A 22,064-nucleotide genomic window follows, 5' to 3' on the forward strand; every position below is an offset into this window, starting at 1 on the left:
CAGGGAGAGTGCAGGAAGCAGGCAGGACGTTTTCCTGGAGAGGGCAGGGATGCGGGAATGTGGCTGCAGAAGGTTAGACCTGGAGTGCTCAGGGGTCTCTGCAGAGCTTGCTGAGCCAGGCTGTGCAACAGAGAGCCTTCTCCTCACTCTCACTTTGCAGGTGTCTTTGGAGAAGCCCCACTTTGTTCTTTACCAAGTACTGTATCCAGCTCTAGGATCGTAAGAGCAGGAAAGACATGAACTTGTTGGAGCAAGTCCAGAGGAGGCCACGGAGCTGGTCAGAGGGCTGGAGCCCCTCTGCTGTGGAGACAGGCTGGGAGAGCTGGGGCTGTGCAGCCTGGGGAGGAGAAGGCTCCGGGGAGACCTTAGAGCAGCTCCCAGTGCCTGGAGGGGCCGACAGGAAAGCTGGGGAGGGGCTTTGGGCAAGGGCAGGGAGTGGTGGGACAGGGGGGAATGGCTTGAAGCTGAGAGAGGGGAGATTTAGGTTGGACGTGAGGAAGAAACCCTTCCCCGTGAGGGCGGCGAGGCGCTGGCCCAGGCTGCCCAGAGCAGCTGTGGGTGCCCCATCCCTGGCAGGGCTCAAGGCCAGGCTGGACGGGGCTGGGAGCAGCCTGGGCTGGGGGGAGGGGGCCCTGCCCCTGGCGGGGGGTGGGACTGGCTGGTCTTGAAGGTCCCTTCCAGCCCGAACCCTTCTGTGATTCTATGCAAGGCAGAAGGCCAAGCCACAGGCACAAATAACTTGGAGAAGAGAAAGCGGGTAGAAAATGTTGGGGAGAGAGCAGGAAGCACTTGAAGGCTGGTAAGAACTGGGGAGAATTGTCCCAGCTTCCCAAATGCCCAGGTACAGCTCTGCTGGCTGCATTGGGTTTGACCAGTTCCTGCTGCAGCAGCTGGGTGCATCTCCGTCAGAGCTCGGGTGCTGTCCTTACCCTCTCCAGCCAGGAGGTGTCATTCTGAGCCTGCATTGGGGAATCTCTGGCCGCCTTGTGATGTCTGGAAACCTGTGGCTGAGGCTGTGACTGCCTGGGGTGACGGTGCCAGCTACCCTGTAGTGCCTGCTGCGCCCTGGAGCCTGCTGTCTGCAGGGTTTGCTTTGCAGATACCATGGTTCTCTGGTTGTTGACACAGTTGGTTCCTCGCTGAAGCTGCTGCTGGCTCGCGCCCAGCCCTGGGTGCCTCAGCAGGATCTTTCTGCTCCTCTCCAGCTTTTTGCCAGGCCCATCCCATGGCACCTTTTGAGCCAGAGACGGGCTGCAGAGGTGGCTTCCTACAAATGTGGGAGATCTCTGTCAGACTGGGAGAGACTGGTCTCCCAGGGAGGAGCAATTTGCATCCCTGGCTGTGTCTGCTTGAAGTGCTGCTCGGGGGTTCTCTCGTGTTATGATGCAGCACGCAAGGAGCTGCTGTTTCAGCTGGCTGAACATCTGTGTTTGGGCTAGGAGAGGCGAGGAAGGGATGCAGCCAGGCTGGGGGTTCAGCTGGCACACAGGTTCCCATGTGTCTGCCTGTGACTGCGTTTTGAAAAATTGCTGTTTGGTCCTGCCTTCCCCAGAGCCTAGCACCAGGGCTTAGGGAGGCTGTGGTAAGTCACCAAGCAAGCAAGGGATTTTGGAGTAACCTGCTCACAAAAATAGATTTTTCCTAGCCTGTGGTGTTTGATCAGAGCTGTAAGCACAGGCCCTACCTTCTCTGCTGCAGTGGCTTGTGCCACCTCTGGGTTATTATGTGCATGTGTGTCTGGCTGCTAACTCGCTTTCCCTTCTTTCTGTGTTTTCAGAAGATGCTCTTCTGGAAGCTGCGAGGATCAACAATGTTTCAGAAGTCAACAGGTGAGCAGGCTTTAGAGAGGTGTGAGAGAACAGTGCTGCTGGAAAGCTCTGTCAGCACTTGGGAAGGGTGGGCTCATCCTCATTACCTGCTGTGACTCGGCACTTTTTTGTGCTTGGGCAGGCATCCCCAGGCACAGCTCCTGGGACGGGATAGAGCAGCGGGGGCTGGCTGCTCCCACAGACCTTGGGGTGCTCGCCTTGCTGTCCCAGATCCAGAGCGGGTCAGAAGGGTTGGTGAGCACAGTTACCTGTGAGGTGGAAGGTGAATCACAGGTCCCTGCGCTGGGAGAGGACAAAGCGTGAGGCCGTGCAATGCAGCATGGTGTGGATGTACCCCTCTGGGCCTGAAGACGCAGAGCCTTGTTTGTAGGGGTCTGTCTCTGAAGGAACAATCCTTGGTGCTCTCCTCAGCCTGAGCCAGCAGCTCTCCAGCCCGGGCAGAGGTTTGTGTCCCACAAGGAGCACTGGAAAGAGCTCAGCTCTGCCTGTGCCACCCAGCTGACCTGTCAGGGAAGTGGCTGGTTGGGTGACCAAGCCTGTGCCTGTTAGGGAGCGGAGCATCTCCAGAGCTGTCCCTGTGCTCCTGTCCCATGGGCAACTGGCCTCCAAGGCTCTTGCTGTTGGCTGTGCCTGCTTCTGTTGGGGTTGTGCTGTGGCATAGTTCAGGAGCTCTCTAGCAGCCTTAAATTCTCCAGGGTGTTAACAAATGAGCACCTTTCTCAGGCCCAGCGTTTGACCAGTCCCCAAGAGGCACATTTGCTCTCTGCCCACCCAGTCCTCCTGCAGCTCTGTCTCTAGGGAGGGACTTGGATTGCCTCAAGCAATTCCCAGGACAGTTTGCAAGCAGCAGTGCTGCATTGATGAAATATGTCTGCTGGCAAACTAGCACTGACCTCATCTGCAGTGAGTCCCAGGGACTTCGTCTGGAGCTGCGTAGGGGAAACAAGCCTCCTGCCAACACAGGGTGAAGAGAAGGGTGAGAACCAGGCAGAGCTACTTGTCTGGCGGAGACAAGCCTGCTGTCTTTCAGTAGCCCAGTGGTGATGAGGTCTCCCTTGCCAAGTGCTGCCCTCAACCAGTACAGAGTTAAGATTATTTTTTTTTTAGTAGCCTGGCAGCTTGCACAGGACAGGAGAGACGTTGCTGCTGTCCTGTGTTCACCACACCTGGCATTTCTCTGGCTGAGATCTCCCACCCAGCACAGGCATCCAGGGAGCTCAGCACTGCGAGCTGCTGTCCCTGCAGCTGGGGAGGTGAGTCCCGCTGGCCTGCAGCCAGGGGATGCACCTTCCAGTCTCCAGCATCTCAGAGGAAGCAGCCTGGCTCTGCTGTACCCCGGGGCTGAGATCTGGCCTAGATCAAGGGTTGAAGAGGATATTGGTGTGCAGCTAATTGGCACATGTGTTCTGCTGCTTGTAATTGCAGGAAGCTGCTGCTTAGGGATGTCTGGGTGATTTGTGAGCCTGGTCAGCCACAGCAGCAATAGGGATGCTCTGTGCTCCCCCTGATGAAGGAAGGGCTGGCAGCTGTAGGCAGTCCGGCTCTGCTGTGCTTCCATGGCCTCTCCTTTCATTTCTGTGCTCCTTTCTTCTAGCCTGCTCTGTGGGGAGCTGCCCACCCCGCAGCACCCGCCGTGTTTGGAGCTCCCAGCTTAGCTGTGCCTGGCACATACCTTGGCTGCCAGGCACGGACAGGGGACTGTGGAAACTACTGACTCTCCCTGCTGCAGGCAGCTTCGGCCTCTGCTTTTAAACGAGCTGCCGCAGTCCAGGAGCTCTGCAGCTTCTGCAGAGCTGACAGAGGAGGCGTGAACAGGTTTGCATTAAGGGCTCTTGCCACCTGCAAGGGCTGAAGCTCAAATTCAGTCTTAGCAGGGCAGGAGGGTGGCATTCAGCTGAGCAGCGTGGGCTGCACCCGGGAGAGGGCAGCGCTGTCCACATAACACCCTGTTTGTCACTCCTCCTCCCTCCCCAACACTGCTGTCCCCTGCCTACTGTCCCCCCTGCTCCACACAGCTCGTTGGTGGTGAATTAGGAGAGGGGAAGCTGGTGTGATAGAGTTTTCTAATATAGCTTTAGACTCATTTAAACTCTCTCCTGCAGCCTAATGCCTTGGTATAACTTAAAGGCAGTGAAAAGCCAGCCAGTGGTGTGGTAGGGCTGAACTCCTGCACGCTGTCTGGCTCGGGCTTCATGGAGTGATTCAAGACACATGTTCTTTGCTGTTCAGCAACTTGTCTCATTAGGCCATGCCAGGAAAGCTGAGCAGAGACGTGTTGTTGCTTGTGTTGTGGGGCAGTTGCAGACATTGTTCAGTTCTCTGTCCTTTTGGCTCAAAGACTGTTACAAGAAGCAACCAGATGTTTACAGTTCTCCAGACCATGTTCTTTGCTACATGCTGTCTTCATCTGCTGCAAGTGCCTTGTTTAGCTAATGGCTTGTCATGGTCCTTTATGCATGAAAACATCGAGAGGGTGGTGTGAGGTGCCAAGAAGAAGGTTTTTGAAACTGGTAAGTCATAGTTGTGCTTAACTGCAGAGGGAAAACAGGGTAGAGAGAGGCTCTGAGGCAGTTTGGAGCAGAGTCTGGGCTATAAGCAGAGAGCTGAAGAGCTTTTAGGATAGCTGTGTCCCTTATCCCAAAAGAGTTCTGTGTTCTCTCTTGGAAGAGAGTGACTCCATCACCCTAACAATTACCTGTAAGATGGTGAGGCCAAGCGTATCAATCTTGCGGAAAACCCCCACAGAGGATTTGAATGCCAAGGGTAACCAGTATTTGAATGCCAAGGGTTCCTAAAATGAATGATTGCATCAACAGGAGGTGTAGAGGCCCCAGCATAACTTGCAGCCTGTTTTGAGGTTGTGTTCCTGAAAAGTGCGATGGTGACATGGTGCAATGAAGAATGATCAGTTTTTCCTGTAGGAATAAATGTAAGGAGGGGTTGTATGTAGTGACTTCAGAAATAACACCTTAAATACATGGGGACAGGGTGTACGGTGTGGAAGGTGGAGGGGCAGGAGCAGCAGCATCAGAATCATCAACCGGAGAAGATGCTGGCCTTTTGGAGGCTAGCTTTTCAGAACAGGTCACCCTTCCAGGAGATCTCGGCCTCCCCATTTCTGAGTGTAAACCTTCTGGTGTGGATGTTCTCACAGCCTATTTCTGAGTATTTACATCTCATTGTTGTATTCCTCTGTGGCGTACAAGGCACAGACTTTGCAAGGGTTGTGAGGCAAAGACATTTATTGTTAGTTACAGCTTTTGTAAGTTTATACTCTGTATGTGCGCTGCTAAAAGCTTTATTATTGGTGAAACTCTGCTGTTCACTGGAGGCAACTCTCTGCTGTTCCTGCTGTTCCCTTATCTTCTAGAGGTGAGATCACGTTCCCCCTTGTTTCTGTCTCATCCAGGTTTCTTCTCATACTCCCTCAAAGTTATTTACATCTTTGCTGCAGGATCAGAGCTGCACATAGTCAAAGCAAGACCACAGCTTCATGTTATCAATGTCAAAACAACCCACTGTCTCCATCCTCTACATTCCTCCATTTAAAGTCAATCATATCAGTGGAGTAGGAAGATCAGAAAATGGAGTAATGGCAGCGGTTAGAGGAGCGCAGCGTCAGGCAGCTGCAGAACTCCTAAAGAACATACGGAGAAGACAGATCTCAGGGTGCTGCCGTATGATAAGTACTTCCACATATGTATGGAAGTGGATGACACCTCTCTGGTGATGCTGTACTAAAGAGTTCATGTTTCACAAGGCTGCAGGCAAACAGGCTGCTTTGTTCCAGCCATCAGGATGTGAGTGGAGATGGAAAATAAGTGATACAGTTACACCAAATTAAAAGCATTTTATCTTGGAAGCTGAGCTGTCCTACGCCCATCCAGATCATCTGTCTGGAAGCACAAAGAACCACGGGCACACGTGACCATCAGGCTGAAGTGACCAAAAGGAGGGTTTGTATCAGGGACCCTTGGGCAGCACATGAAGGCAGGGCCTGGCTGTGCCTTGGGCTGGTTAGCAGCTGTGCCGCTGCACTGGCGTCTCCCCAAGTTTGAGCTCGGGTGCTTAGGCAGGCCGGCCCAGCTCTTCTCACAGCATACAGGCCACCTCACCCTGAAAGGCTTTCTGTGGGTTCCCTTTTGCTGTGGAAAACTGCTAGGTAGGGAGATATTGAGACATAAAGAGTGTTAGTTTGGCCAGTAACTAGAAATTTCTCAATCAAGCTTGGAAAGACTAAAGTTAGGTATATCAGAAATGAATGGGAGGCTGGTGTTCAGGGCAGTTTCGCGTTACTCTAACCAGCAACTTTTTCCTTGGTTAAGGATGAGCAGGCCCTTCAAACATCCCAGGCAGGCCTCGCATTCGCACGCACAGTAGTATTGCTGCAGGAAGGATCGCATGTCCAAAGGCTGGATCCAGCCCCCAGGGCTCTCCTCTTCCCTCTGTCTCCTCTCAGCTCCCAGACAGGTTTTCTCATCTTTACCCACTTGTTAAATGTGAGAAACCAGACTGAATTCTTCATCGCGATCAAGGAACGTGTTAAGTTCAGAGACCATTCCCTTTGGAGCATGTGGCAAACCAGCTGTTTCCTTTCAAGCCCTTCATGCTCTTAGCCAGTACAGAAGATAGCACCCGGTTAATGTGCATAGTTTAATTACCCTTAGCCTCAGTTGTTCTGTGCTTGTGGAGGGAAAGCAAGAAGCAAAGGCATAAAGAATTACTGCCTCAATCCCCCTTGTGTTTATATTCAATATTAATATTGATTCTCTGTGTTCAGGCTTTGTTTCTTAATAAGCCACCCACAAAAGTGCAGGCTTACAGCAGAGTTTCCTCGCCGGCTAGATATGATGGAACAGTATTCTCACAAGCACTGTGCGACTGTGACTCACGGAAACGTGGCATGTATGTCAGCTGGCTGTTATCAGGCTCATTCGTAACAGCAGGCAGCAACCCAAATCTGCATGTTAATGAGATCTGGAGATGACCAGGTGCTCTCCTGCTCTCAGAGGGATCCAGCCTGACATGGTAGTGGGGTAGGAAGCTCTGCATCAGCTGTTGCAACTGGTTCTGCATTCTCCAGGCTGATTTTCAGGTGGAGGGGTTGCAGAAACAGGGAAGTCAAGCCTGATCGCCCCAAATGGTGATCTCTGCCTTTCAGTCAAGCAGCCAAGCATCACTCATCTTGTCATCTCTGACTCATCACTGGCGCTGCTTCTTCCCAGACTGCGTCTGTCTCTTCTCCCTTGTTTTGCAGGCAACAAAGCTCATCAACCAAAAGCTCCCTTCTGCAGCAAGACAGGATTTGGCCCAGCCTGGGCTGCTGGCCATGGCGGGGTTACACCTGATAAATGGTCCCAATCCTAACAGCAAGAACACTCTGCTGTGCCTGGCTGGGAGAAGGGTGGTCCTGCTCCGTTAACCAGTCTTGCTGTCCCCTGCTTCCAGTCCTCTGAGAGCATGGCATCTCCCCTTGCTGTCACAGAGAGGTTTGCTGTCCGCCAGCATCGTGCTCCAGGAGTGTTCAGTCCCCCACATTGTTCTAATTCAGTCCCAGAAATGCTGATGTGGAATGTGCTCTGGAGCGTGTGGGGTGCATGCTGGCTGGGTCAGACTTGTTCCCCCACTGTGAAACGACCTGTGGCCCAGGGCACGTGCTGCTTTGGCCTGCTAGTGGGAAAAGATTAAACCTGTGGCGGTGGTCAGCTGCAAGAGGCTGAGCTGAAGGTTCGTGTCCTGCGTTAGCTGCTGCACTTGCTGAACTGTGTAGTTGTGATGGTGATTTGTGATGTCTGTACCTGGCATGGTGGTGAGATGTGCTGGAAAACAAGGCTGTTCTTCTAGGATGTGAGCCCTTGCTGCCATGGGGCATGTCCTCCCAGCTAGACCAGAGCAGTATTAAGGATCACAGAATCATGGAATGGTTTGGGCTGGAAGGGACCTTCAAGACCAGCCAGTCCCACCCCCCGCCAGGGGCAGGGCCCCCTCCCCCCAGCCCAGGCTGCTCCCAGCCCCGTCCAGCCTGGCCTTGAGCCCTGCCAGGGATGGGGCACCCACAGCTGCTCTGGGCAGCCTGGGCCAGCGCCTCGCCGCCCTCACGGGGAAGGGTTTCTTCCTCACGTCCAACCTAAATCTCCCCTCTCTCAGCTTCAAGCCATTCCCCCCTGTCCCACCGCTCCCTGCCCTTGCCCAAAGCCCCTCCCCAGCTTTCCTGTCGGCCCCTCCAGGCACTGGGAGCTGCTCTAAGGTCTCCCCGGAGCCTTCTCCTCCCCAGGCTGCACAGCCCCAGCTCTCCCAGCCTGTCTCCACAGCAGAGGGGCTCCAGCCCTCTGACCAGCTCCGTGGCCTCCGACGGGCCCGCTCCAACAGGGCCGTGTCCTTCTGATGCTGAGGACCCCCGAGCTGGACGCAGCACTGTGGGGGGGTCTCAGCAGAGGGGAGCAGAGGGGCAGAGCCCCCTCCCTCGCCCTGCCGGCCACGCTGCTGGGGATGCAGCCCAGGGCACGGGCGGCTTTCTGGGGTGTGAGAGCACATTGCTGGGTCATGTTGAGTCTCTCATGCCCCAGCACCCCCAAGCCCTTCTTGGCACTTGCTGAGGGTGCACTCGATCCCACTGCCCATATCACGGACAAAGATTTTAAGCATTCATTCTTGTCTTTTATGCCTTTTCTGGTTTTTTATGGTTAAATAGCTAGGAGGAGCTGAGAGAAGCTGCCAGGACCACAGTAGATCCATGAAGATGAGCCTGTTTGTAGCTAAAACATTGTGCTCCTGGACATTGCACTTGTCCCCTTTCCAGTTCTGTCCTGCTCAGGGGCTGGCGTAGGGGTTCAGCAGCACCTCCTGTTTGCTTCCCGTCTCAAGGGTTTGTTAAAGAATTCAGAAACTTCGCATGAAATGATAGAGTGGGCAAAAAATCCCTCCATAGTGAATCACGCTTTGGTTACTAACTTGGACCAACACCCTCCTCAGTCCAGGGACGGATTTTTGAAAGTCCCTTGTCTGAAATGAGCTCAAACCTGAGCTGAACATGAGCTGGCTGTCCTGGGCTCCAAGCAGAATGTTGTGCCCACGGTGTGGAAACCATCGGACCATGGGAAGGAACTGTGTGGAGGGGGTGAGCCTTTACAGGAGGAGATGGCCCATCTCATACCTGTCAGAGCATCTTCCTGCCTCGAAATAATTAGCAGTACTGTGAATATCATGCATGGGGGCTTATACTTGAGGGATGCCTGAATGCTTTGTAGGGTAAATGTAGGAGCCACGTCAACAGCTACCAAAGCGTGACTGTCTCTGGTCACCAGCCAGATGTATACCTTATCTTCTGTCCTAAACAACTGCGAGATGTCTTCAGCAGTGGCAGTGAGGGGGGGTTGGAGACGGGATTGGAAGATTATTTATAATTACATGTATTTCCATTGCTACACACTTTATATTTTGCTGTCTGGTTACCCTCACCGGGCCTGTATTTGTTAGTCTGTGTCTGAATTAATGGACACCTGGGTTTTTTTAGGATAAACAGATGTTTTTCCTGTAAATGTCCCCCTTAATGTTTTCTCCTAATGCGTGGACCAAATTATACAGTGCTTTGTTTCAGTGGAAGTTTTTGACTGGTTATTGAGTTTGATTTGGCATGTGGCCTCAGGGGCTTGGAGTAGATGCAACAGCCCAGATTTCTTCGTGTTGGCTATGAAATATCAGAGGAGACTTGCATGCGCTGTGCTTTCCTGTATCGGGTAGGTGAGACACCAGAAGCGGACAGCCTTTACGAGGCAGGGCTGCAGAGCAGGTTTCCCAAACAGGATGGCAATGGCTGAGGAGCAAGGGTGGGAAATAAAGTGGTAACTTCTGCTGTCGCTGCTCCGTTTCTCACTGCTTTCACAGGAGCGTTTTGCTTTAACACTTCCTCTGTAGTGCCCTTTTTTTGTGCTTCTTGTTGTATTTTGTCCTCCCAGGACTGACGGTGTTTGCACACTGAGTCATAAGACCAATCTCTCTGCAGTTGGCCACCAGCCGGCTAGCTGCAAGAGACAGAAGATCTCACACTTCTTTCCAAAACAGCTTTAAACCCTTTACTGTGCCCGAATCCCTCTCTGGAAGCAGACACCGACTCATCTGGTGTGACTGGATGTGTGGTAGTTTCTGGATGTGTGGAATCCATCTGGTAGCCATGACGGGGTTAATTCCAATTAATGCAGCTGTTTATCACTCGGGAAGTGGTGGGGCTGGGTGCAGGATAGCTTCCATCTGAGGGAGCCAGCTCAGCAGCTCTGGGTTCAGAGGAGAGGCAGCGCCAGCACCAGGAAGGGCAGTCAGCCGGCGTGGAAGTGGCCTGTACCAGCCACGAGTGATGGTGACAAATCGCATCAATTATTCCACTTCCCTGACAGCTTAGGAGCTGAGGAGCACCCAGGGAGATGTCAGGCAGCAGGTTTAAAACAAATGCAAAGTGCTTGCTTATGCAGCCCATAAACTGTGAAACTCGGTGGGTGCTGGCGAGTCTGAAATTTGAGTTCAGGTTCATGCAGAGTAAGCCTAGCAGGTAACCGCGTGTCACCTCCAGCTCAGAAACCAGTGGGTCATGAATTGCCAGAAGTTAGCGTATTATGGCCAAATCCCTCTGCAAACAGTGATTACTCATGTTCTTTCCCCAACTATCTGCTACTGGCCACTGCCAGAGACAGGCTGTCAGCCTGGTGTAGTATTTTTCCAAGGCACAGCTTAGCTGTTGCACTGAGGTGACCTGGGAGGTCAGCAATGAATCCGGGTTCCTTCAGGTGAGGCGACGTTTTCTCTTCCTCCCAAGCCTGGCGATGCCAACCATAGCACACGTTAGGCAGTAGCGAAGCAGCGTGTCTAAACTCCTGCTGTTCCCTGGGCAGCAGCGGGAGGCAGGGCACATACATCCCAGTCTTTTTCTCCTTCTTTCAGCCCATTTTACAAAACAAAACCTACTTGGAGCATTGGAGCATCTTGCAGGCTGTGTAGGCAAGGGACAAAGACCAGCATCTTGCCATGCCTGTATCGGTCTGTTCGTGTTCATGTTGTGCTACTTTGGCTTTTCCCCATCGTGTGTTCTCACCTGTGCTGCTTTCGCCCACCCGCTGTGCCCTTGGACAACCCTGCTCGCATCTGGGAGCTCAGTTTGCCTTCTGAAACTCAGATTTATAGGAGCTTCCCTTTGATTTTGAAATTTATTTCCAGGAGTTTCTCCTTGACCACTTGCCTTTCCACATGCCCTGTTTGTGCTACCTGGGTTAGGGGCACTGTCCCCTCCAGGACTCCTGTGTCGTGGGAGCAGCTGCGGAGAAAACTTTGCTCTTCTCCTTGTCCCTTCCCTTCCTGAGCCTTGCTTGAACCCTCTGCACTGACCCTGCCTAATGCCTTGTGTGTTCTCACGAAGCACTGGGGTTGTTACCAGCCCTGAGATGATCGTGAGGAGCTGAGAAGCAGACGTGAGCTCTCAAGGAAGAGAGCAGCAAGATCAAAGGCTTTTCAGCAGCTTGTCGTCTTCTGACCAGGCAGATCCTTTCCCTGGCCTCTAACAGGGATTGTGCCTTCATGTTTGGAGATATTGTCGGGTTTGGATGTTTTTCCTTCACTCCCTCTTCTGCAAAGCGGAGGGCAGGTCCCGAGAGGGTGAGCACATCTGAGGGTGTCCCCCACCCCTGCAGTTAAACAGTGACATATTGGGGAAGGGCTGGGGGAAATGTTTAAGTGGCCGAGAGAAACAGAAGCTATTGTTGCAAAAGTTCAAGTTTCCAGCTTCCTCTTCCTCCACCTGTCAGGAGGGAGCACAGGGCATGCTCCCAGCACTGAGCACAAACTCAAACATGCCCTCTGGGCTCGGCTGTGAGCACGGTGTCACCGAGTTAGTCACCCAGAACCCCGGCAGCGGGGTGAATAGGAGGCACATCTGTCCGGGGGCAGCGGGGGGAGAAGGCTCATCGTCGCAGCTGACTTGGGCTCTTTTTCTCTTCTGGGTGGATCAAAGTGCTGAAGCTTTGGGAGTTGCTGTCTCGAGGTAGAATAGGGTGTATGCACAAAGCGGCGGGTGCTGCTCTGCCTGGGCTCCTCCGGCAAATTCCAGAGCAGCTGGTGATGTTCTGCTGGCTGGGCCCCGGGCTCCTCCAGAGCTCTGCTCCTTTCCAGAGAAGTCTTTAACTGCTGCCTCGGAGCTGAGGCTCTGCTGGGAGAGAGGATGTCTGTTGAAGACTGGGAACGGGAACCAACAGCTCCTCAACCATTAGAAACCTGTCAGGAAGATCTGTTCATGCAGAATACCCCGACTTTTGGGAGAAGTGGATGAACTTTCTTCCCTAATCCTGCCCTCCCCCACTCCCCCCAAAAAAGAGGTTTTTCTGAAATCCTTAAAATACAAACGCACCACCAAACAGATTCTTTATCAGGGATCTTGTAGCGCTTGGGTCTTGGTGGTGCTGTGGCAGCTGAGGGGCAGTTTGTCATTAGAGAAACACTGGAAGTGGTGCTAATAGAGCTATATATGCATGAGAAACTACTTAAAAGGTAAGAGTGAGTGTCCTGGATCTTATTTGGTTAAAATGTGGATAAACATCCTAAACATTGATCACAGGATTTTATTTAATTAAAAAAAAAATACTCCTACTGGTAAATACATTTGGCTGTCTAGGATCTGAGCAGTGGTCGTCGCTTTATCGATTGTCATATTGTTAAATCAGGCAGGGAAAAAATTAATGATAGGCTTGAAGACCCTGAACATAAAGTTCAGTTGTCTAGGAAATCTGTTAAGTTGCTGAGCATCTTGCAGTGATTTAAAAAAAATAAAAATGCAGCTCCTAAATGAAATGTCAATGCATATTATGCTAGGTGATGTGATGCTAGTGATTCTCTCACTGGGCTCGGTCATGTGGCATTCCAGATGCTTAAGTTTATCTAGATTCCTGAATGGAAAACTACTTGATTAATTCTAATATCTTAGCTCCAAGCCTGTAATCAAATCCGACAGCAGAGGCTCCAGCATCCTTCCTGTTGGATGCACTGTTTTAACAGGTTTGACTGCTGGACTAGGATCTTATTTCTTTTTTTTTTTTTTTTTTTTTTAATCTAAGAATGAAGATAATTTGTTGTTCAATATGCCCTTCCAGTACATCTGGAGAGAAAAAAACTCACTTCCAATGAGTTAAAATGTAGTTTTTAGTGGCTCCAAAGTGCTTTAAGTGAAGGCTGTTGTCCTGGCCTCTGTCTCAGGAGGAGATGCTGAAGTGTTCAGCTGCAGTTCCCCTTCACGAGAAACCAAATGTTAAAATTCATGACATACAGAAGTAAGACCGAACTTTTGCAGCAGAGTGTCCCAGTGGCTGTTTGCACCTTTAATGTTAAATCATACCAATACCACAGGTCAAGTGTGAGTGGGGCTAATACTTTGTGGATTATATTAATTAACCCCCGTGAAAGTTGTTAATAAGCGGTAGGTGTTGGGCCCTGAGGTTTTAGCCACCAGGCTGAAGGGGCATGGCTGCCTTAATCCCTGCTTAGCTGATGCCGTCGTACCTTGGGAGGTTTTGCATCTGGCTTCCCCCTGTCTCTCCCGGGTTCCCCTGTCAGGCTTCCTCTCTGTAGTGCTAATATTTTCCTTTCTTTTATTTGCTGGATTTTATGTGGCTTATTAGACTGTCAAATTGACTGTAGAAAGGGGCTGAGGTGGAAGTTACTGTGTTCAAAGTACTTTCAAATGGCCAAGTAAATAAAATGAAATTCAGAAATAACTTGTACACGTCCTTCCATGCTGCTCTAAGAGAAGAGCGGAAGGTGACCGGGTGTTGCGATGGCTGTGAAAGGAGTTTTGAGAGCACCTGGGGTGGCTCAGAGGAGAGGCAGTAAGATCTTGGTGTAGGTTTCCCCCGTCTCTGGCTGGGCTCGCTCTGGTGCTGGGGGATACGACTTCTCGTGGCCTCTGGGTGAGCTGGGGCTGAGGCTGGGCCCGGCGGTGGTAGCAAGTGAGCAGTTTATCATCCAAAGGAGTAGCTTTCTGTGCCCCTGCAGACACGGTGCACATGGCGGCACAGATGGAGCCACGGTGTGGATTTCTCCTGCAGGCAGCATCCCTCCGAGCAAGAGCAGCAATCCAGCCTGGATCTGAGTCAGACTGGCTTATCTTGGTGTTGTGAGTGCAAACACCCTCCGTATGCATAGCTGCAATGGGAGCTGATCTCTAAAGATAGCAATCTGCCTGGAGTACAGGCTGCCATCATCTGTGTATGTAGGCACGTCCTACCTTACAGGGACAGGAAAGCTTTGTGGCCGCACAAAAAAAATTCTGCTTTAAGCAGTCTGCTCTCTGTGAGCGCTCTTCAGGCAACAGAGCTGGCAGCACTGTCTTATCGTTTGCTTTCAGTGATTAGGTGCCGGAAGAAGGAGAAGGCATAAGGACATATCCTGGGGGGAGCCAAGGCTGGTCCTGTGCAGTGCCTCAGACTGTACTGTGCAGCACCATTTCATAATGCAGGAGCTGCAACCTGGCCAGAGGTAATGATAGCGTAGCGTGGATTTGGTAAGGATTCTGCATGAAGATTTGTTCTTCTGCTACTGTGTAGTATCAAGTATCAAACTTTTTTGGAGCAAGGACCTATTGTTTATCTGCCAAATTGTTCATCATCATTAAACTTTTAATTGTAACCCTGGTAAAGAGAACACAAACCTTCTGTTGGTGCAGTGGACCATCTACAGGGGTCATGGCCTCCTGAACCATGGTTGGGAGCTATGAATAAAGGCTACCAGTTACTGTTCTATTTTTTTAGCTGTTGGATCTCAGTCCAAGTGCCTGATGAGCAGTTCAGAGCATCCAGACAGAATCACAGAATCACAGCATGGTCGGGGTGGGAAGAGACCCCTGGAGCCCACCCAGCCCACCCCCCTGCTGAAGCAGCTCTCCCAGAGCAGGTTGCACAGAGCCGCGTCCAGGCGGGTTTGAATGTCTCCAGAGCAGGAGACCCCACAGCCTCTCTGGGCAGCCTGTCCCCGTGTCCCGTCACCCTCAGGGGAACGATGTTCTTCCTCACATTCCGATGGAAGTTCCCGTCTTGCACTTTGTGCCCGTTGCCCCTTGTCCTGTCGCTGGGCACCGCTGAAAAGAGCCTGGCCCCCTCCTCTTGGCACTTGTCCTTAAGATATTTGTAGCCATTGATGAGGTCCCGTCTCTCTTCTCCTGTCCAGGCTGAACAGCCCCAGCTCCCTCAGCCTTTCCTCATCAGGGAGATGCTCCAGCCCCTCATCATCTTTATAGCCTCTGCTGAACCCTCTCCAGTAGTTCCCTGTCTCTCTTGAACTGGGGACCCAGACTTGGATACAGCACTGCAGATGTGCCTCACTAGGGCAGAGTAGAGGGGGAGGATCCCCTCCCTCGACCTGCTGGCCATGCATGTCCTCATGTACCCATGTACCAGGGCACTAGTGCTGGCTACTCCTCATGTTTAAAGGATGGTCAAATTACCCACCTGCACCCGCTACCTACGTATCATAGAGTCATGGAGTCATAGAATTGTTTAGGTTGGAAAAGACCTTTAAGATCATCAAGTCCAACTGTTAACCAGCACTGCCAAATCCACCGCTAAACCATGTCCCTAATCATACCTACACTTGAGACAAAAGAGCTATCTGACATGCTTCTATGTAGAGCTTGGCTGAAGTCATCTGGCTGTTGTCTGTCGTCCCCCCACAGTCTCAGTCTAATAGGACAAAAAGTTCAACCGAAGGGGGATACCAATCATTTGGGGTATCTAATTTGGATGGCAATTACCGGGCTAGTTTCTCAAGTCAGCAGGGAGAACTGTGTTCAGCTGTGTTCAAAACATAAGCTAAAACTTGGGCATTGGTATTGCTGGTTGGAAATAACTTTAGGATTATATGAGTAAACTTGTTCCTTGGGATAAGTTTTTGGTGAAACTGCTGTGAGAATTTTTGACCAGGTGGAGGACGGTTTGCAGTGGGCTTGTGTACAGCTGTGGGTGTTTGCTAGGCTAGCCTTCATGCTTTCCTTTGTGTTTGTTCCAACTGTAGGAAGAGGGATAGGGTGCATTTCCCTCCTTTTCACTAATTCCATGCCAGCACTTGTTATTAACCATCTGACAGAGTTAACACCACAGCAAGATGAGGGCAGTTAATTTGAAAAAGGTGGCCAGGTTCAGACATGTACCTCTCTGAGTCCTTAGACTGCAAGACATGCTTTAAAACTGCAAGACACGTGAATCTTTCAAACTTTGAACCAGGAAGATAAAATGTTGCTTAAACATCTGAGGCATCAACGTAGATCCTTGTTTCAGTGGCAGATCAGGTCCACTGAATATTTCAGATTAGTTCTTCTGAAGACAATTCATCGGGTCAAGGAAACATGCAGATTTTTTTTAGTTATACAATGCCCAGTGATTTGAATCTCAAGGAGTCTGACTTTTTCAGTGCGTGGGAGCAGCTGTAGCTGCCATCGACTCCCTTATCTGTGATCTGGGGGGGTGTAAATACTTGAAGTGTGGTGCTTGCGTGTGTGAAACGTGGCATGTGTTTTCACTTGTGTTTCTCACAGCACAGAGTTTAACGGTAGCTCTTCCCTGTTAGACCTGTGTGACGTGCGGTAATGGCCTCACCTGGAAAGGAAGATGGAAAAGCCTCAGTTTGGGAAAAGAAAGAAGGATGAGCCAAGGGGGAGAGAGCTGCTGACTCCTGCATAGTTCTCCCTGCATTCTACAGCCTGACCGGCAGCTGCCAGCAGCACCTTGTTCATGGGCGGGGGGGTGGGGGGGTTAAGACTTTGTCTCATCTCGTTTAACCTGAGTGCTCTAACATTTGTGTCTGGATTTCCCTTCTTTTTTGTGGTCTACAGAGAGAATGGCACTTCCAGACTGTCATTTCATACTGTCTGGGTTTGGCACTTGGTTTAGGATGAGCTAAATTAGCTTCTGCAAGGACCTGTCCCTTGCCGTTAGCTGTGGGGAGCACAGGCAGCTGGGCTGGGCTGGGCAGTGAGCATTCACGTGGCTTTGGTTAGAGGAGGTTATTTGGATCCCGTGGTTGGCCATGAAAGAGAGAAGTCTCTGAAATACCACTGTTCTAAGGAACTGCTTGGAATCTGGTGCTAAGAGTAATAGTGGTGTTGCCGCAGGGTCAGAGGATGCAGAAAGGGTAGAGAAGCCTTCTGGTGTTTTAGAATCTGAAGAACGTAACAGTAAAAGCCAGCAGAAGCCATGCAGGATCAAAGTTGCTAAAAGGTGCCAGGGAGGGATTAAGGAAACAGTGCAAAGGCTGAGATAATTTTGCAGAAAAAAACACCAAGGGTAGTCTGATGCCTCACATTTTTGGGGTTTGTCTCATTTGTTGTCATGTTGTGCAAGAAAACTGCAAAATATCTCCTGTTGACGTGGGCTTAGGAGATCTGCTGAACTTCTTCTGAAACCCCAGTGGTTGCATTGCGGCCTGAAGATCCAAAACTGTCATCAGATTGTAGGTTAATTGGCTTCACTCTCCGTCATGCTGTTCAGTTCTTTGGGCATTAGACTGAATAGAAGAAAGAAATAAAAGATAAAGAAAACAGGATGGTTGGCATTGCACCATTTGAAAGGACTGTGCTTGTTATCACCTACCAGTTCATTTCAGTTTGGCAGCTGATGAGAAACTGGATTGAATCAGCTTTTCATGTTGATTCTTCCAGGCTGCGCTGGAGCAGGTGCTTGTGAAGTAAAATATTCCTCTTTCCGTCATTGGCTCCAGTCTGCCGGGGATGCTTTCTCTGCATCTTCTTCCTCAACGTGTCTCTCTTCTGTCCAGGTTGTTGCTGGAAGGCACGGACGTGAACGCGAGGCACAAGCTTGGCTGGACTGCTCTCATGGTGGCAGCTATCAGCAGAAACTCCAGGTATGTTTGCCTCACCATTCCCCATCACGTAGTGGGTGAGTCACTTCATGGCTCCCCCACCTTTTTGTGAAGTCATACCGAGCTCCACAGAGAGTTTCCATAAAGTTTGGGCTGTGTTGTTGAGCTAAACCCGAGGGAGCTTTTCGCTCTTCCTTTGCTCGGTACGCAGATGATGCTCGGTACGCAGGTACACATCACATGCGGATGTGACAGATGGAGGTAGGCTGCTCTGCCATCCCAGAGAGGTGACTGCTGAATTGACAGCGCCATTCCACAGCGGCACTCAGATTTTGGCCTCTGATGAGTTCGTAACCTTGGGATGTCATTGTGGTAGGCAGTCTAACACCCTGCCATCAGAAATAGCTCCCGTAAGAGCTGCCACGTCCCTCCTAGCTTGTGGGGCCATTGCTGGGTCTTTCATACTAGGCCTTTATGAAGCAAAAAGGCTGAATGCTGTGCCCTCCCTCCTTAGTTCCCATGATGATCGCTGTGGCTTCTTGTAACCTTTTAAAGACACTCTTAAATATATTCAGTCTACAACTAAATTCAATTAGTTTTTTTATTTAAGGAAAAAAGAGAAAAAGAAATCCAATTTTGGAAAACGTGGGACAGACGGGAGAATGAGCTTTGATGTTACAACCTCTCAGGGATGCTTTACTTAGTCACAAGTTCATAAGCAAAAAAGCCTAATTACTTGGGAAAACACAGGATTAAAGCAGCACACAAAAGCTGAATATCCGCTCTCGGGCGACACGATTCGAATCCATGTGCCGAGTTCGTGTGTGGTGCAAACTTTGATGTGTGCTATGACAAGCTGAAAGTCGTGACCTCCTTGGGGAGCTCCTTAAGATGGGCACAGAGGCGGGGGCTTGGGACTGTTTGTGTAACTTTGATGTCCGAGCAGCAACGGGCCCCGTTGTTTGCCCGTCCGCAGAGGGACGGGCTTTGGAGCCTCCCACCTTTGCCAGTGGACAATGGTCAGCAATGGAGTGTGACGACTGTTGACCATTCCGAGTGACTGATGGACCAGAACAGGGCTTCCCGAGTTGCAAAGGCTAAGAGGAGACGGGGAGAAAGGCTGTTCATGGTACAATAATTACCTAAAATCACGCCTAAAATCAGGTAGAAATGCTAATGAAAACATCTAGGCAGTAAAAAGCGTTCAGCACCCAGGCGGGTCCCTTGTCATAGCCTGGCAGAACGATAGTGACAGTGTGTCTTCTTTGGGTACCTGGCAGAAAAAAGCTGTTTGTCTGTGTGTTGGGCAAACTGTGTTTATTTTCCCCACATTTTGGACAAATACTGACTTTAAATGAAAATTAAGAAGTTCTCGAGTACCTGAAGCTTGGTAGGACTTGTCTCTAACAATATAGCGGAAGAATAATTAGGTACTTCATGGAGACAAACAAAAATGCAGTGCAGACTTACTCCTGGTGTAACAACTCTGTTGATAGTGCTGGGGTTGTGCCAGACATGGGTTTGGCCCTCCGTACCATTTTCTAGCTTTGTCATGCCCACAGTGGGGTCTCGCTGCTGGCAGGGAAATGTATTGAGCTTGAATGTGACACACGGGAGTGTTGGAAATTCCCTATAAATGGTTCGCTTGTGGACGTAGTCCTCTTTAACCCGAACCCAGCAGAACTGGGTGTTGTGTGTGCGGTCGGCGACGGAACTGGAGACAGCAGAGCGTGGGGAGCTGATGGCATTGACTCAGTGCCATGGGTTTGCCTGCAGAAATGTAAATGTTTATTAGCTTTTCCCTTCCAAACGCAGAGCCTGCTGGTTTTCTGGATCTCTTGCAATCCTTTTACATACATTAGGTAGGAACTAGTCTAAATACGACTTACTCTGCTTTGCAGTAGGATGCAAGATCTTTTTTAGAGTGTGGTCCCTCTGTAAAGCACGATAATCTGAAATTGGTTTATCCAGCCACGGCAGCTGATTTGGTGGGTTATAAGTTGTTATGACTTTTGGTTTGTAGCCCACCAGTCAAACAGCACCCGGGGGAGATGAGCTGGGTCTTTCTCTGACTTGCGCATCAGAGGAGAGGTAAAGAGTGGCTCTGAGATGGTCAAGAAGCAGCCAGCTCTGCATGTATTGTTAGCCTGAAATAAGAACAAGCTCATTCCATTTTGTTTAACGTGCTTGTTCTGTCACTTCTTTTTTTAAGGTTGCTGATACCTGTGCAGGTTATTCAAGTGTGGCTTTAGGGGGCTGTGATGCTGAGAACAGGAATGAGTGTTTTCAGCTTAGAACTGCTAAGAAAAAGTAAGCCTTCAGCCCCAAATTACTGTCTTCCCAAAGTCATTTTTCAGAGAAGAACTATGTTTTCAGTCTCTGCTGTGCTGCTGGAGATTTCTGTGACCTGTCCTTTAGCTTTGTAATGTTTCCCAATTTTCACAGCCCTCAGTCTTCCAATTAGACAGCTACAGTCCATATGTTTAATTTAATTTCAGAGGAGCTGCATTAATGATTTCTGTCAGTTGCCATCAGCTACAAGATGAAATCCCCTGTGCTAGCGGGGAAGTTTGGGCTCTTTTCTTTTTACAACAGAACAATGATCATTTCTTCCTCTTGAAAATGTCCTGTATCCAAAACATGGCAAGGCATTAAGAAATGTTATGGTGCATTCCTACTGATAGGTTCCAAAGGGGAGACCAGTGCATAGCTGGGAAGGAGCGGTGTCACGGCTTCATGCTCCCAAAGGCTCCTAATCCAGGTGAATTTAGCCTCATAGCACCCTGTGAACTGGGAGAGGCACTGGTGCTTCCAGCAGCTCCAGGTCCAGGCAGGGATTTCCCTCTCATTGCCTGTGCTCCAGAGGGTCGCTCTTCTGCAAACAGGGAGCATTTCTAGTCCTGGCTGGCATCTTCCTCTGCTGAGCGTCCTGCTCTGAAATGCAGATGCACAGCCTGCAGTGTGGTTGCAGCTTAGCTTTGGCACAGTCATAGCATGATGGGGGTGGGAAGAGACCCCTGGAGCCCACCCAGCCCACCCCCCTGCTGAAGCAGCTCTCCCGGAGCAGGTTGCACAGAGCCGCGTCCAGGCGGGTTTGAATGTCTCCAGAGCAGGAGACCCCACAGCCTCTCTGGGCAGCCTGTCCCGGTGTCCCGTCACCCTCAGGGGAACGATGTTCTTCCTCACATTCCGATGGAAGTTCCCGTCTTGCACTTTGTGCCCGTTGCCCCTTGTCCTGTCGCTGGGTGCCGCTGAAAAGAGCCTGGCCCCGTCCTCGTGGCACCCACCCTTGAGAGATTTGTGGGTGTTGGTGAGGTCCCCTCTCAGTCTTCACCTCTCCAGGCTCTCTCTCGCACTACAAATGCACAGGGCCCAAGCACGAGGTGCCAGCACATCAAGCCCCCAAACACTGCTGTGATGATAGTTGTAAAAGTAAAGGAAAGTGGCCAGATACTTCAGTCTGGTGTCTAATGTGGTGTTTATATTTTAAAAAGGCTTCATTACAGTAATTCAGTTGCTATAAAAATATTGTTGAAAGAATTGTGTTCCTGTTCTCTTATTATTTTAACTAGCTTGTTTTCTTGTTTCAGACCTTTCCTGAAGTGTGGATAGATTAATTTATGTTTCTTTTTTTTATGGGAGAGGGACTCCAAGTCCAAATTCCTTGGCTCTGTGATAGTACAGGTTGTAATTGGGTTGTGAGCTAAAGACAGATCGGCTGTGATCACGTTCATGTGAACAAAGGAAGCTTTTAGGCTGTAATTCCCATCGCTGGGGGAATTTACCATAGCGTTAACATAGCTGATGGGGCAGCAGTGCTGCGTTTATTCTAAGCATAACAGCATGTAAATGTCACTTTAGTCTGCAGTGCTGCGTTATAACTGTGTGTTTCTGTTCAGGTGTGACGAGTGACGCTGGCGAGTGGGTCTGCGCCCACACACATATACATTCCACCTTACTTTTCATTTATGTTTTTCAGTTGGAGTGACTCTTGGTCTGTTTTTTTCTTTAGTCTTTGTGAAAGCTTGTTGGTCTCCTGGATGTCAATACCTACTTTTAAGTGGTTTCTTCATTCTCCTGGCGAGATACCAGTTTTAAAAGGGAGGATTTATAGTCTATGCAAAAAACACTGCCAGGGGCTTCTTTCCCTTGGCTGCACCTGCTAGCTTTGCACATTTAACATATTTATAGTAATTAAGCTTTAATTAAATGCTTACTGGGAGCTTTGTGGGTTTTGTGCCTTTGTTAAAATAAGCAACAGAGCTATCATAGATTAAAAACTAATGCAGTTAGGACCTTAGCAAGCTAATGTCTATGTATTTGTAGTGTAGTGACCCTTTCTGCATGCAGCTACTCTGTTTTTCATTGTTTCAGCAGAAATAAAATGGCAGTGAA

At 50.3% G+C, this 22,064-nt stretch overlaps 1 protein-coding gene across 1 annotated transcript in view; it reads left to right on the top strand.

The window, feature by feature from the left end:
• CLPB (ClpB family mitochondrial disaggregase) overlaps positions 1 to 22,064 on the top strand; it is a 92,549-nt gene that overhangs the window by 2,070 nt on the left and 68,415 nt on the right. Inside the window, exons 2-3 of the mRNA XM_080375443.1 lie at positions 1,778 to 1,829; positions 17,625 to 17,711. Of these exons, the coding sequence (XP_080231569.1) occupies positions 1,778 to 1,829; positions 17,625 to 17,711 (139 nt within the window). The remainder of the gene's footprint in view (positions 1 to 1,777; positions 1,830 to 17,624; positions 17,712 to 22,064) is intronic.

The sequence above is a fragment of the Falco punctatus genome (genome assembly GCF_963210335.1).
Source record: "Falco punctatus genome assembly, chromosome: 2".
Classification (NCBI taxonomy): domain Eukaryota; kingdom Metazoa; phylum Chordata; class Aves; order Falconiformes; family Falconidae; genus Falco; species Falco punctatus.